The 11,930-nt window shown below is 44.0% G+C and overlaps 1 protein-coding gene across 4 annotated transcripts in view; it reads right to left on the bottom strand.

Moving 5' to 3' along the window:
- Positions 1-2,641: 2,641 nt before the first annotated feature.
- The window catches only part of GMIP (GEM interacting protein), a 118,653-nt gene continuing 109,364 nt past the window's right edge, over positions 2,642-11,930 (bottom strand). For 3 of the 4 annotated variants that reach the window (XM_061614468.1, XM_061614469.1, XM_061614470.1), the window contains 4 exons: positions 11,128-11,315; positions 8,418-8,706; positions 6,839-6,962; positions 2,642-3,645 (listed from right to left, as the gene is read on the bottom strand). In XM_061614468.1, coding sequence (XP_061470452.1) covers positions 3,254-3,645; positions 6,839-6,962; positions 8,418-8,706; positions 11,128-11,315 — 993 coding nt within the window. In that variant the 3' untranslated portion in view covers positions 2,642-3,253. The remainder of the gene's footprint in view (positions 3,646-6,838; positions 6,963-8,417; positions 8,707-11,127; positions 11,316-11,930) is intronic. The other variant, XM_061614471.1, reaches the window with a different exon arrangement.

Genomic DNA, 11,930 nt, shown 5'->3' with positions numbered 1-11,930 from the left:
TCTCTGGTTTAGATCATAATAAATGTGTTAGTTTACTTATTTAGCATTCTGCTATTTCTTCACGTAACAGGATGGAGTTTAAGAACGATAATACTTCTGGCATTTGAAATCCCCATCAGTAGTCTCCCCCTGCTGGGAGACAACTGAGATGCCAGAGAAGGTTCCATGTGTGCACTTGTGCATAATATATATTGCAAAATAGGATGGACTGGCTGTGTACTATTTAGTACAACACCAACAAAGGCAGGTCTCTTTACATGCTCACTTGTTTACTTTAGTTTCAGAGGAAGAAGCTAATGCAAATGCCACTTGGCTCCCTCCACTGATATGAGTAGGGAAGCCATTCTGGGGAGGGAATTTTTATGTACTCAATATGCCTGGAAGAAACATTTATATTTGGGCATAAGCACGGTTGAAGCCTGTCTGGCAATGGAGTAACTTCCACTTTAAAACACACCATTTAGGACAGTCCCCTAAGGTGCTAATTCCTCTTTCTCAGGCTAGCACCCATGATGGCAAATATCCCATTTGTTCTCTTGCTGAGGGTGAATCAGTGTTAACAATGAGAAATTCAGGAATGCACAATAGTAAACCAGGCTGACCAAAACCATAATTTAATCTGCAACAAGGTATTAACATGAAATACAGGTTTATCATAAAAGTGAAAAGCTGGAAGTCTGAGCCATCACAGGACTCCTCCACTCCCCAGTTCTTTCCAGATATCCATTTTTTAAAACTGCTCTTGAAACTGGTAGGAAGAAATTTGTAACATTTTCTTGACTCAATATGAAGCCAGTAGGTAACATGGAGATGGCCTGCTGGGAGACTCTCTGACAGAGTCTGGCTTTAGAGTTCTTGTGATTCTGCACCAGATCCAGTGCAGGAAATAATTCCATAGTCTCCAGCCCTGCCTCCAGTGGTAAATGTGCAGCGGTCAGGATATGTTCAAAGTTCACAGGAATCCATACTATATTGTCCAAGCTACTGAGGGGGCAACCAATGTCCCAGTATTCTATGGGATCACTAACATTTATAGACTGCTATATCCTTCAGCTAACATAAGAGTATGTATGCATTTGTGGAACAGTATGTGTCACTTTAATGCTAGCTGTGCATCAATGTACAGCTAGCTCTGTGGCTCAGTTGCACATTGGTGGCATTGGAGTTCAGACTGAAGACATACAATGGGGGTGAGGATGGAAATTGCTATTTTGGGATCTGCATGACTCCAGTGCAGGGCTGCCCCGTGCTGCTTTGAGAAGTACTCACAACCCTTTCTTCTTCTTCCTACTGGGAATTGCTTCACTCATGCCAAAATTCCCATCCTGTTAGCATTTCTGTGTAGGAAACGGCATGTAGCCAGCATGTGCATCTTCACATGTAACAAAGGCACAGGTGCATCTCAGTTAATGTACACAGCATTACATTGGTGTGTGGAACTGGTAGGGTGGAGGGACCAGCAATAAGTGGAGCAAGAATCAATGAGAGGCAGAGTCACCCCCTGATTGGTTGTAAGGAAGAAGGCAGTCAGGTGGGACTGGCTCATGACGGGCTGGTGGGGCAGTGCCCCATTCACCCTAATGGACCAGCCTCCACTGCAGGGCTAGAAGCTTTGACTGGTAGCAGGTTCCCATATATACAAAGCAGGTTGCTACCTTGCGATCCAGATGTGGACCTTTAAATCACCTGTTGACAGAGATAAGGCAGCCATGGATCTGCCCACCCATTCACTTGCCACTTCTGCCATCCACACCTCCTCACGTGCTGTGGTGAGCAGACTCAAAGCAGGTGAGGGTATGTGTGGATGATAGGACTGAGAAGGGAGATGGAGGGAGCAGCCACAGCTGCCTTGTCTCCCATTTCAGTGGTGGCATAAATGTGCGATACATGATGCAACTTCCTACAAAAAATAATCCCCGCATAAGAGATTCATCATATATGAAGCAGCAAAAGCTGAACACAGAACCTAAAAATAGCACAGTCAGGCAGCTGCAATAACATCCTAGCAGTACCATCTCAACTCAGCTCAATTGCTCAACACACACTGCTTCCGTTTGATACCCCACACTCACACTGTCCTTCAAACTCACAGCACAAGCACACCTTTGGCCCAAACAATCAGCAGAGAGCTGCCACATACCCAGGGCTGTGTGTAGGTTACAATTCCATGCAAGCACAGAAGAAAAAGATATTGGCAACAGACCTCTGCTCCCTGAGAAGCTGTTTTCATTTTTAAAAACATTTGTAGCTCTGAAGATTACAAAAACATGCTTTAAAATGTGTGAGCAATACCTCCTGAAATCTCAGAAGCATAAGAGGTGGCTGTTATAAGATTTTTGAGGTCAGATGGTAGGGCGTTTGGTAGCTCATCCCTCCCCATGAATAGCAAGAATAGAATAAATTATGCACAGTGGTAAGAAAAGAAAAAGAATAGAATCATGCAAAATAACAGAAGTTATTAAACTTTGCTTAATTTGCATAATTCACACAGGTCACAGAATTCAGCTTTCTTGATGATAATTTTGATATTTTTAAACCTCAGGGGACATACAGCCCTGCAAGTGCCAGTCTGCTCCAATTCCTCCCCACCCTCCTCCCACCCATCATGTAGTCACAGCATAACCACATTAACCTTCCCAACCACACTCAGCCCAGTTGGAAAAAAACACCCCTGAACCACCCTGGATTTTACCAGAGCAGTTTGCCCTACTCCCAACACCCCCCCTCCCAATGTGCTGTATCCCAAACATGGCCCCAGAAAAACAGCCACATTGTGCTTACAGCTGACCCCTGGGGCCCTGGCACCTCAAGCAGTGTCATGCTGTCCGCTAGGTTCTGTCCTTGTCTTCCAAATACTCATTTTGCCAAACACTCCCAGAGTATTGAGCTCCTCCCAGCAGTCCCTTGAAAACAGACTCTCAGCATCAGCCCCATTTCGAGAGTCTGCTTCAATGGCTGTGTAGCTTACAGCATCCCTGCAGCTCAGTCCCGGCTTTTCCCTTCCTTTGTGGGGAGGGATGCAAAGATATTGCAAACCAAAGATATGTACCACTTAAATCTGGAGGGGGAAACCATCCCTCCTGTGTTTCTGTGGGATACACCCAGGGCTCCAGTTTTCAAGTGTACTATGAAGTACATGACATCTTTGTCTGCTTTTGCAGAATTTGGATCTGGCCATTCCAAATTGCCTCCCGAAACTAAGAGTCAAGTCTTTTTGTCCAATTTGCTTCCTAAAAAGAAAAGAACTTGTGGCTCAAGACTCAGTCTTGCTTCCTCCCAGTGCATCCACAGGCTTTCCCTCCAGTGGGGTCTCCAGGTCAGCCTGACAGCAGTCTTGGCTTCCGTTATGAGGCTCGAACTTGGAGACAATCCTGGCAGTCTCTGGAGTGATCTCAAAGTGCTTGCGCTTCCCACGAGTGTCTGGTGAGGCGCTGCGGCTGCTTGTACCCGGCGCCAGGAGAGCACTTACTGACTCTGAGCTAGACAAGGCAGCAGCCAGCAGAGGCAGACTGGAAACGTTTGGGATGACAGTGCGCGGGTGTTTCACAGGCATTCGACTAAAGCGTCTCCTGCACTGTGGGCTCATAATGACATTTGGTTCAAGTATAGAGTTGCTCAGTTCGGTGCCATTCCTGCTGTTCAGCTCTGAGTGAGGAGAATACACATGTTGGAGAATTACAGGAGAAGGCAACTTGTCTAATGTATCATCCCAGGACGCAAAATATCTTAACCTGAAAGATGCTTGCTTAAAAGCAATGGTTAGTATAGTTTAGCTGGGCCACCTTAGGGAAGCTCTTTCTTGATTACTCCCAATATGAATTCTCAGACCTGGCTCCAAATATTTTGGGGCCCTGAGCAGGCTGCCATTGGTGGGCTTCCCCAAGCCTTGACTGGAGCCCACCTGGCACCAGTTTCCATGACACTGCCGAAGCCACAAGCTTCCCCTGCTTTCTCGTGTGAGCATGAGGAGAAGGGGCAATCACCAGCCTCCCCATTAAGCACGCTAGTGGGCTTTCCTGTCAGAGGCAGGAGCACTACATTGGGCCTTGAGCCAAGTGGCCCTTTGACTCCCAGCCCATTAAGAGCGGTACTACTGCTGGGTAAGCCTGCGAGAGAGTGCACGAGAGGAGGAGAAGGGAGAGGAGGAGGAGGAGGAAACTGGAAGCTCCAGCAGAACAACTGCCGGGGGCAGGGGGTCCAAGTAGCAGTGGGCATTGAGAGGAGGGGCAGTCATGATGTTAGCCCTAGTGGGCCCTGCTGGAATGTAAGGGCCTCTGCTAATGCCCCAGTCTTCTTTGGGGCAGGAGGCAGCCAAGAAAATCTATCCTTTGCAGTCAGTGCAATAGTAACCTCCAACTCTGGTATTGCTTGGCTATGATAGAAGCGTTTTGAAGCTTTTTTATTCCTTAGGGAAGGTCTGCATTAAAGACATGTTTAATGCTAGTTTAAGCTGGTATAGCACAGTGGGGAGGGAAGCCTGGCTGGGAGTCCAGAGCCTATGAGTTCAAATCCCCGCTCGTGTCTCCTGGGTGTCAAGGGCCAGCTAAAGATCACCCCCACAGGGAGTGGCTCGGGGATTACGTGCCCTGCCACCTGTGCAGCCGTGGGCAAGCTGCAGAGTCCCAAGGAGCCCAGTTGCCCCCCCAGCTGGCAGTTGTGGACAAGGAAGGGGCTGGCTTGTGTAGCTGTGGCAAGCTGAGGAGGCCCTAGCCAGCTGGGGAGGACTAGCCTCAGAGGGAGGCAATGGTAACCCCCCTCTGAATACTGCTTACCATGAAAGCCCTATTCATAGGGTAGCCATAAGTCGGGATCCATTTTTTTCAACTATCATCAGCAAATAAGAAGAGTCCTGCTGAATGAGAGCAACAATTCAACTAGTCCAGCATCCCATTTCCCACAGTGGCTAACCAGAGGCCTCTGGGAAGCATTTGGATAGGGTCACGCTCCCTTTGATAAATCAGCTTCACTCTTTTGGAGTGTTCCTGGACCTAGCTTTCCTCCTGATTCCCTAGGTAGTGACCATGGCTAAGAGTGCTTTTTGCCCAGATTAGGCTGGTGTGCTAACTATGTTCGTTTTTGAAGATGCATGATGTGGCTACAGTCACACAAAGGTGGGATTACCACAACTCTCTACATGAGGCTGCTCTGGAAACCAGTTGGGAAAATTCAGTTGGTACAAGATGCTGTGGTTGAAAGCTTTTACTAGCACAAGTTTTGGGAAGTATGCAACCCTTTATATCGGTTACCCTGGCTGCTTGTCTTTCTTCTGGGTTCAATTCAAAACATTGGTCACTACTTTTAAAACCCTAAACAGTCTTGTAACAAGGATACCTTAAGGCAGGTGTGGGAAACCTGTGACCCTCCAGATGTTCCTGAACTATAATTCCCATCATCCTTGGCTGTTGGCCATGCTTGCTGGGGCTGATGGGAGTTGTAGTTCTGAAGGACCAAACGTTCCCCATACCTGCCTTAAATATAGTTTCCTTTCATGTGATTCTGCCAGTCCACTTAGATGAGTGGGTCCCATCACCTTCTGAGGCAAGGTTGGTGTAAACATGTGAAAGGGTCTTCTTCTGTTGCTGCACTCAGCGTTTGAACTCTCCTGCCCTGGGAGACTTCTCTGATGATGTCTGGCTGCCAAGTAAAAACATTTCTGCTTTGGCAGGCTTTTGGCCCAACTGCTGCCTGATTATATTTTTGTCTTCTGCCGCTCTCTTTTTGTTTTTTACAATTCAAACCTATGCACGTCTACACAGAAATATGCTTCACTGAGTTGAGTGAGGTTTATTCCCAGGTACATGGACCACAACCTCAGCTGCTTGTTTTTATATAATGCTGCTTTTATATAATTGGCTGCTTTTATACAGTGATGTTGGCTGCCTTGAGATTTTCTTCTGATAGGGAATGGAAAGGCAGTGTACAACTATTTAATCATTGTGTTCTTCCCTCACAGGAAGAACTGTTGAAAACTACAGTTTGGTAGTCATGAAACTGGCAGTGTTATATAAGGCCACAAAATACTCCTTATTATGCCATATAATAAGAGACCTCGCGATAATGTTGCTTGCTGAACCGCAGATTCGGAAATACCTCACGACGATGTCCCTGGAGTGAAATACTGCTTAGATTGCAGCTTTCATTATAACACGGAAGCCCTGTAACGCGGGTGCATCCTTTGTCCCCCCACCCCTGCTTTATAGTGAGGCTCTACTGTGCTTATTTTTAATAACCCATCTAAGCTGTAAACCGCCCAGAGAGCTTCGGCTATGGGGCAGTATATAAATGTAATAAATAAATAAATAAATAAATAACCACAAGCAACCAAGCAGTTGCTTGAAAAAACTCAGTAATTTAGGGCTGTCAGAGAAGCAGCATGGGATCTGAGATGTGCATTCTAAGATGCCTTACAATGTCACAGAGAATTCTGACAGAGAATTGTTGGAGTTTGCATAGAAAAACTGGAGCGCATCTCTCAGATAGTGTGATGTAGTCACTGCAGGTAGCAAAATATCTGGGTGCAGCCTTCATTACAGGTCTAGAGAACATAACTAGAGATGTGAAGGCCTGAAAAAAAAACCTGGAACATTTTGGGGGGGAAAGTGTTGTTGTTTTCATTTTTTTCCCAGGAAAAAACCAAAGTCTTCAGAAAAAAAGGGGATTAAAAAAAAATCCAATTTTTTCCTTCACATCTCTAACCATAGCAGATATCATTTGGGTTTGACCATTCTAGTAACAGAGCAGACAAATAAAGAGCGTAGAGGCTTTTTGAAATGTTGATAGAGTGAAATATGGGCCACTATTCCTGAAATGTCTAATCTATATACTGTAAAAACTTTACCTACGGTGTCCCCGCTTATGGGGCAGTGGGTTTGCTCCATATACTGCTTCTGCCTGGTATCAGTGGAAGAACAATCCTCAGCCACACTATCATCTTCATCTAGATACGGCTTGGAGGAGGGTTTCTGTTGGAAAAAGTTGTATTTGTGAATCTGTGTACTGAACTCTCCTGGCAATTTTATGAAGGTACAGCTGCTGCAAGAAAATGGTAAACAAAGCAGACAGGACTTGCAAAAGATAAGAATCAGAGATAGACGAAAAGAAACCTCTCTCTCTCTCTCTCTCTCTCTCTGTGTGTGTGTGTGTGTGTGTGTGTGTGTGTGTGTGTGTGTGTAAAGGGGGGTTCATTTCAAAAAATTTAATCTGAGTGCCACATTTTAAAATTTCCATATTCTCATAGTTTCAGAAAAATTATTGTCTTAAATTTTACCCTGTTGAAACATCCAATTTGTTTCTTTTCAAAAGTTTCAAACGGATCATTCCCACTTACAATACTATCCTTTGCAATGCTTGGCTTCCGAATTGTGTGTGGTTTTGATATGTTAAAACTGATTTATTCCAAGAAATTTGAAATGGTGGCAAAATGTCCCCACCCCCCCCAAATAATGCTTTGGTAATTGATTTATTATTTTACTGAGATTCTACATTCATTTAAAACACTGGCATCTCCATTTTGGTTTGCACCACAAAGTCTACCATGCATAGGCTGACAAGCTCAGAATAAAAGACAGAGGTAGTAGAATATGAGAACCAATGGATCCTTGTATGCTCAGTCTTGTAGTAACTTTATGGTCTGTTACTCATATTGATAGCAGTCTTAAGACTCAGAGTACAGCCTGAGCAGGACCACATAGTGCAGGTTTGCTGGAATGTACAGCATCCAATTACACATCAGGGGTTGCATTTTGGATTTTTTTCCCATATAAAACTCCTTGCATATATAAAGCTAGCATGTTAAGAAGAGTTCTAGCTTAATCTTTCCCTTGATATGTTCATTTTCCATGTGCAAGAAGGTGTGTTTATGTGGGAAACGTGATTCTTTTACATGTAGAATGAAGTGGTACAGTCCAGCAACAAAAGCTGTGATTCTTCAGATTCCATAGTTCAGCTTTTATACTAAATTCAGCCAATGGTCCACTCGTAGCCTAGTACCATTAGCCTTGACAAGCAGCAGCTCTGTATTTTCCCCAAAAAAACATATTGAGAACCTTTATCTAGAGATATTAAGGATTGAATCTGAATCTATAGCCTCATGTATTGACAGCATAACTGAGCTATTGTCATCCCTGTCCCAACCTTAACAGTGACAGGACAACAACATGATATGATCATCTTCCTCCTGAACTGGGCACAGTCATGTTTTCTTGCCATAGCCCAATATTCCTTTTATATTGGATGGTTCCTATATTGAATCTATTCTCCTGTGTTTTTGCAATCACTTACCCCATTCTAAACACCACCATTTTGAAATAGGTGTATGTGTGCAGGTCTATCCCTGGAGAGTGTGTATGAAGGAATAAGAAAATGCAAGAACCCCTCAAATAATGAAGAGCATATATTTGGGAGTACCCCTTTCCTACCTCAGAAGACACATCAAGATATTTTTCATTGCTTGAAATAACTTCATTGGTATTTGCTTCTTTCAAAGAGTTGTCACGTTCACAAAGCCCAGATGAAGGCAGGTCATCCATCCCAAAAATCCTTTCATAGTTGAGGATGAGAAACTCAATCAGCTGGGATTGGTACCCTGAGTCCACGAGACACGACATGGAAACATCATTGCCCAAGGGAGGGTGGATTAGTGTAGGACCAAAGGTGATCCCCAGGTTGTTGGGAGACATCTTGTTCTCCTCATATCTCTCAGCCACTCTTGAGGAGAGAGAGAGAGAAAGAGATTCATCAAGGTTTTGAACACTAAACATTCTTCATAAATGAGGGATACTGAGATGTTTATGCTACATTTTCAATTAATCTTATTTTATTTAACAAAGTTTATATACCGTTTAATTGTAACAAAACCTCAAAGCGTTTTACAAGAAATATTAACATGATCAATAAAAACAGTTAAAACAAGTAATTAAAGCATTTAAAAATAATTAAATCATCAGTAAACTAAAAAGGGATTAACACACATCAATGAGGTTGCTAGGCATTTTCATTTCCTGCCTTAAACAAATTCAGGGTTTATCCACTTAATTTTGAAAAGAATATCCATGGTTTGTGGGTATGGGATGGGAAAAAGTTATTGCATCACCTATCCATCACAGGCACTGTTCAATAGGGGCTGTAACAGTTGTGCAACTGCAATGTCGCTAGCAATGGTTCTGCTATATTGGGGTGGAATTATATTTTTCTAGTAATTTAATATTACTGCTTAAGTATTGGAAAAATACAATCTTCCTTCCAGAGTACTACTGTGAGTGAAAAGCCTTGGACCCTGCATATAAAAAAAAAGACAATTATAACTTGAGCCTATCAGTGCAATCACTTGAGATTCTCCACTCCTTGTACAAGCTGGCATTGCAAGGATTCACTCTGGAGTACTCTTTACAACCTTCTTTTTCATAGGTATCTTCCTTATACCAGGTCAGATTATTTGTCCATCTAGCCCTATGTTTTCTATGACTGGCGGCAGCTCTCCAGGGTTTCCGGCAGAGATATTTCCCAGCATCTGCTACCTGATCATCTTAACTAGAGACGCCAGGGACTGAACCTGGGATCTTCTATCTACAAAGAATCTGCTTTGCAACTGAGCTGTGACTCAGCCTTCAGAAATCTAACATACAAATAACTAAACACAGGTCTCGATATTTGGGGTGTTGTCAGTATTTCTGGTTCCTGTCACTTCAACTACATATTGATTATGGTTATTGTTAGATTTAAGAATATTAATATCCCACTTTACAGCTCTAGAAAGGACATCCGGAGGAGCACCTATTCCTAGAAGACAAGAGCTGTGGATTCAGTGCTAGGGCTCATCTAGACAACTGCAAAATGTGTGACACACCCGCTATGTGTGTTCATTATTTTTCGGTTGTCCAAATGACATCTCAAGCTGTTACGCATTTTCGCAGGTTAAATCCGCTCCTTGCAATACCGGCAAAAATGCGATTTGCTGTTTAAAATAGGGAATCATCCGCTGTGCCTTCAGGAGTTACGATGCAATACCACGGACTTTACAGCTGATGGGCGGTTCTTGGGCGTTTCCCCTTGCCCCTTCTCCTCATTCCAGCCAATCACGTATCTGCACTTTTGCACATGTGCGAGAATAAGCCCGGGAAAATTGAACCAATCATCGCAATGGTGGGGTGTTGGGGGGGGGTCTGCAACTACTGCACAGATGCATTTTATTTTTTGCCAGCCTGCAAACTGGGCGGCCGCTCTGGGTGAGATCTGCAATGCACAGCAAGCGAGAAAGGGGGAATGGTCGGTTTCAGCCTGCCTCCGAAAGCTTTGTCAATTTCATTCTACTTGCTGGGGGGTTTGCTTCAAATCAGAAAAGAATACATTGGTTTAAGTGTAATATGCAAATACAAACAAGAAAAGGGCTTCTGGCCAGTTTCAAGCCTGCTCCAGCAAGCTTTGTCAATTTCATTCTCCGTGGGAAAGAAAGGGAGAAGGAGGGGGGGGTGACACGTTTCTTGCTTTTTTGGAGAAATAAGTGCAATTGCCAGCGTGTGTATCTCCTTAAATATCAATAAAGGCAGAAAAGCATACATTCATTTAAGTGTAATATCGCAAATACAAACAAGAAAAGGGCTGCTGGTCGGTTTCAAGCCTGCTCCAGAAAGGTTTGTCAATTTCATTCTCCATGGGAAGGAAAGGGAGAAGGAGGGGGGGTGACACGTTTCTTGCTTTTTTGGAGAAATAAGTGCAATTGCCAGCGTGTGTATCTCCTTAAATATCAATAAAGGCAGAAGAGCATACATTCATTTAAGCATAATATCACAAATACCAACAAGGCAGGCGTGAAACCGACCAGCAGCCTTTCCTTCCCAGGCGAGAACTCCTTTACAGCCATATTGTGCTTCGTTGCAAAGGGGGAGAGGAGCATACGCAATTTTTTTACTGACCAATTGGTTGATAGGGGGAGGTTTTAGGGGTGGAGCTTGGAAAAAGCGAAAAGAATGTAGGGGTCTTACCCCTGCATGTGCGTCTGCAAAAAAGCATTTTTTTTAATTGGGAAAGAGCGAACTAAAAGGCAAAGTGAGGACTATCAGATGACAAACCGAATATGGAAACCCTGGATTATCCTGCTCCGTTTGGATAAGCCCCTAGTCTCTCTGTTACCTGTACAGGTGAGCAATTAGGTGCTGTAAGGTGTTGTAATTTGTTGCTGCGAGTTTGCTCAGTAAATCCTTTGTGCTCTTGATGGGATCTGCCAATGTCTCAGAATCATCCCCTGTTGTTCTCTGCAAGTTCCTTGAAAGGGCCATGAAATCATCATAGAGAGTGTATGGGAGCACAGGACTGGAAAGCTGCAACAAGAATGGGGAGCAAGGGTCAGAACACCTTCCCAGTGCTAGCCCTTTGGGCTTAAATTTGATTGCAGATGTCTTCAGTTCCCACTGGGCTCCCCATTTTCAGATATCTTGACTACTAGACTATCTATATAGGTCTCCTATTGTGTCCCTGTCTACATCCCAAGCCAGCCACAGTGTTCTCCCATAACTCTTATGGTTTAACTCAGGACTTCCAGTTCTCAGAATTTTGTGTGTCTCAGGTAGTAGAACTCAGTGGATTGGTGTGTGTGTGTGACATCACTGCCAAATATGGTTCTCCACTGTCTCTGCAACATAATTTAATTAAATCTGCACCACTGATTTAGCAAACTGCCTCCCACATTTGACAACTGAGTGCAGAGATCTCACTTCTATTACTCGGCCAAAATAAAAGGCAACATCTGCTTGATTATTTTGGTCTCAAAGTTTGTGGCATGAGTGATGGACCTCTGGAAGAAGAGGACAGTCCCAACATGGGCCATAAGGTAAAGAAGCTTCCAAAGGAGGGTCAGGATCTTCTGGCTGAAATTAATTCCAGCATGGTGAAAATGCATAGTGATCAAGTGATGAAATGGGGGGAAGTCCTGAGAC

Source organism: Rhineura floridana, chromosome 3 (genome assembly GCF_030035675.1).
Source record: "Rhineura floridana isolate rRhiFlo1 chromosome 3, rRhiFlo1.hap2, whole genome shotgun sequence".
In the NCBI taxonomy this organism is placed as follows: Eukaryota; Metazoa; Chordata; class Lepidosauria; order Squamata; family Rhineuridae; genus Rhineura; species Rhineura floridana.
Note: the sequence above shows the minus strand (reverse complement) of the source record. Positions and strands in the feature narration are given on the sequence as shown.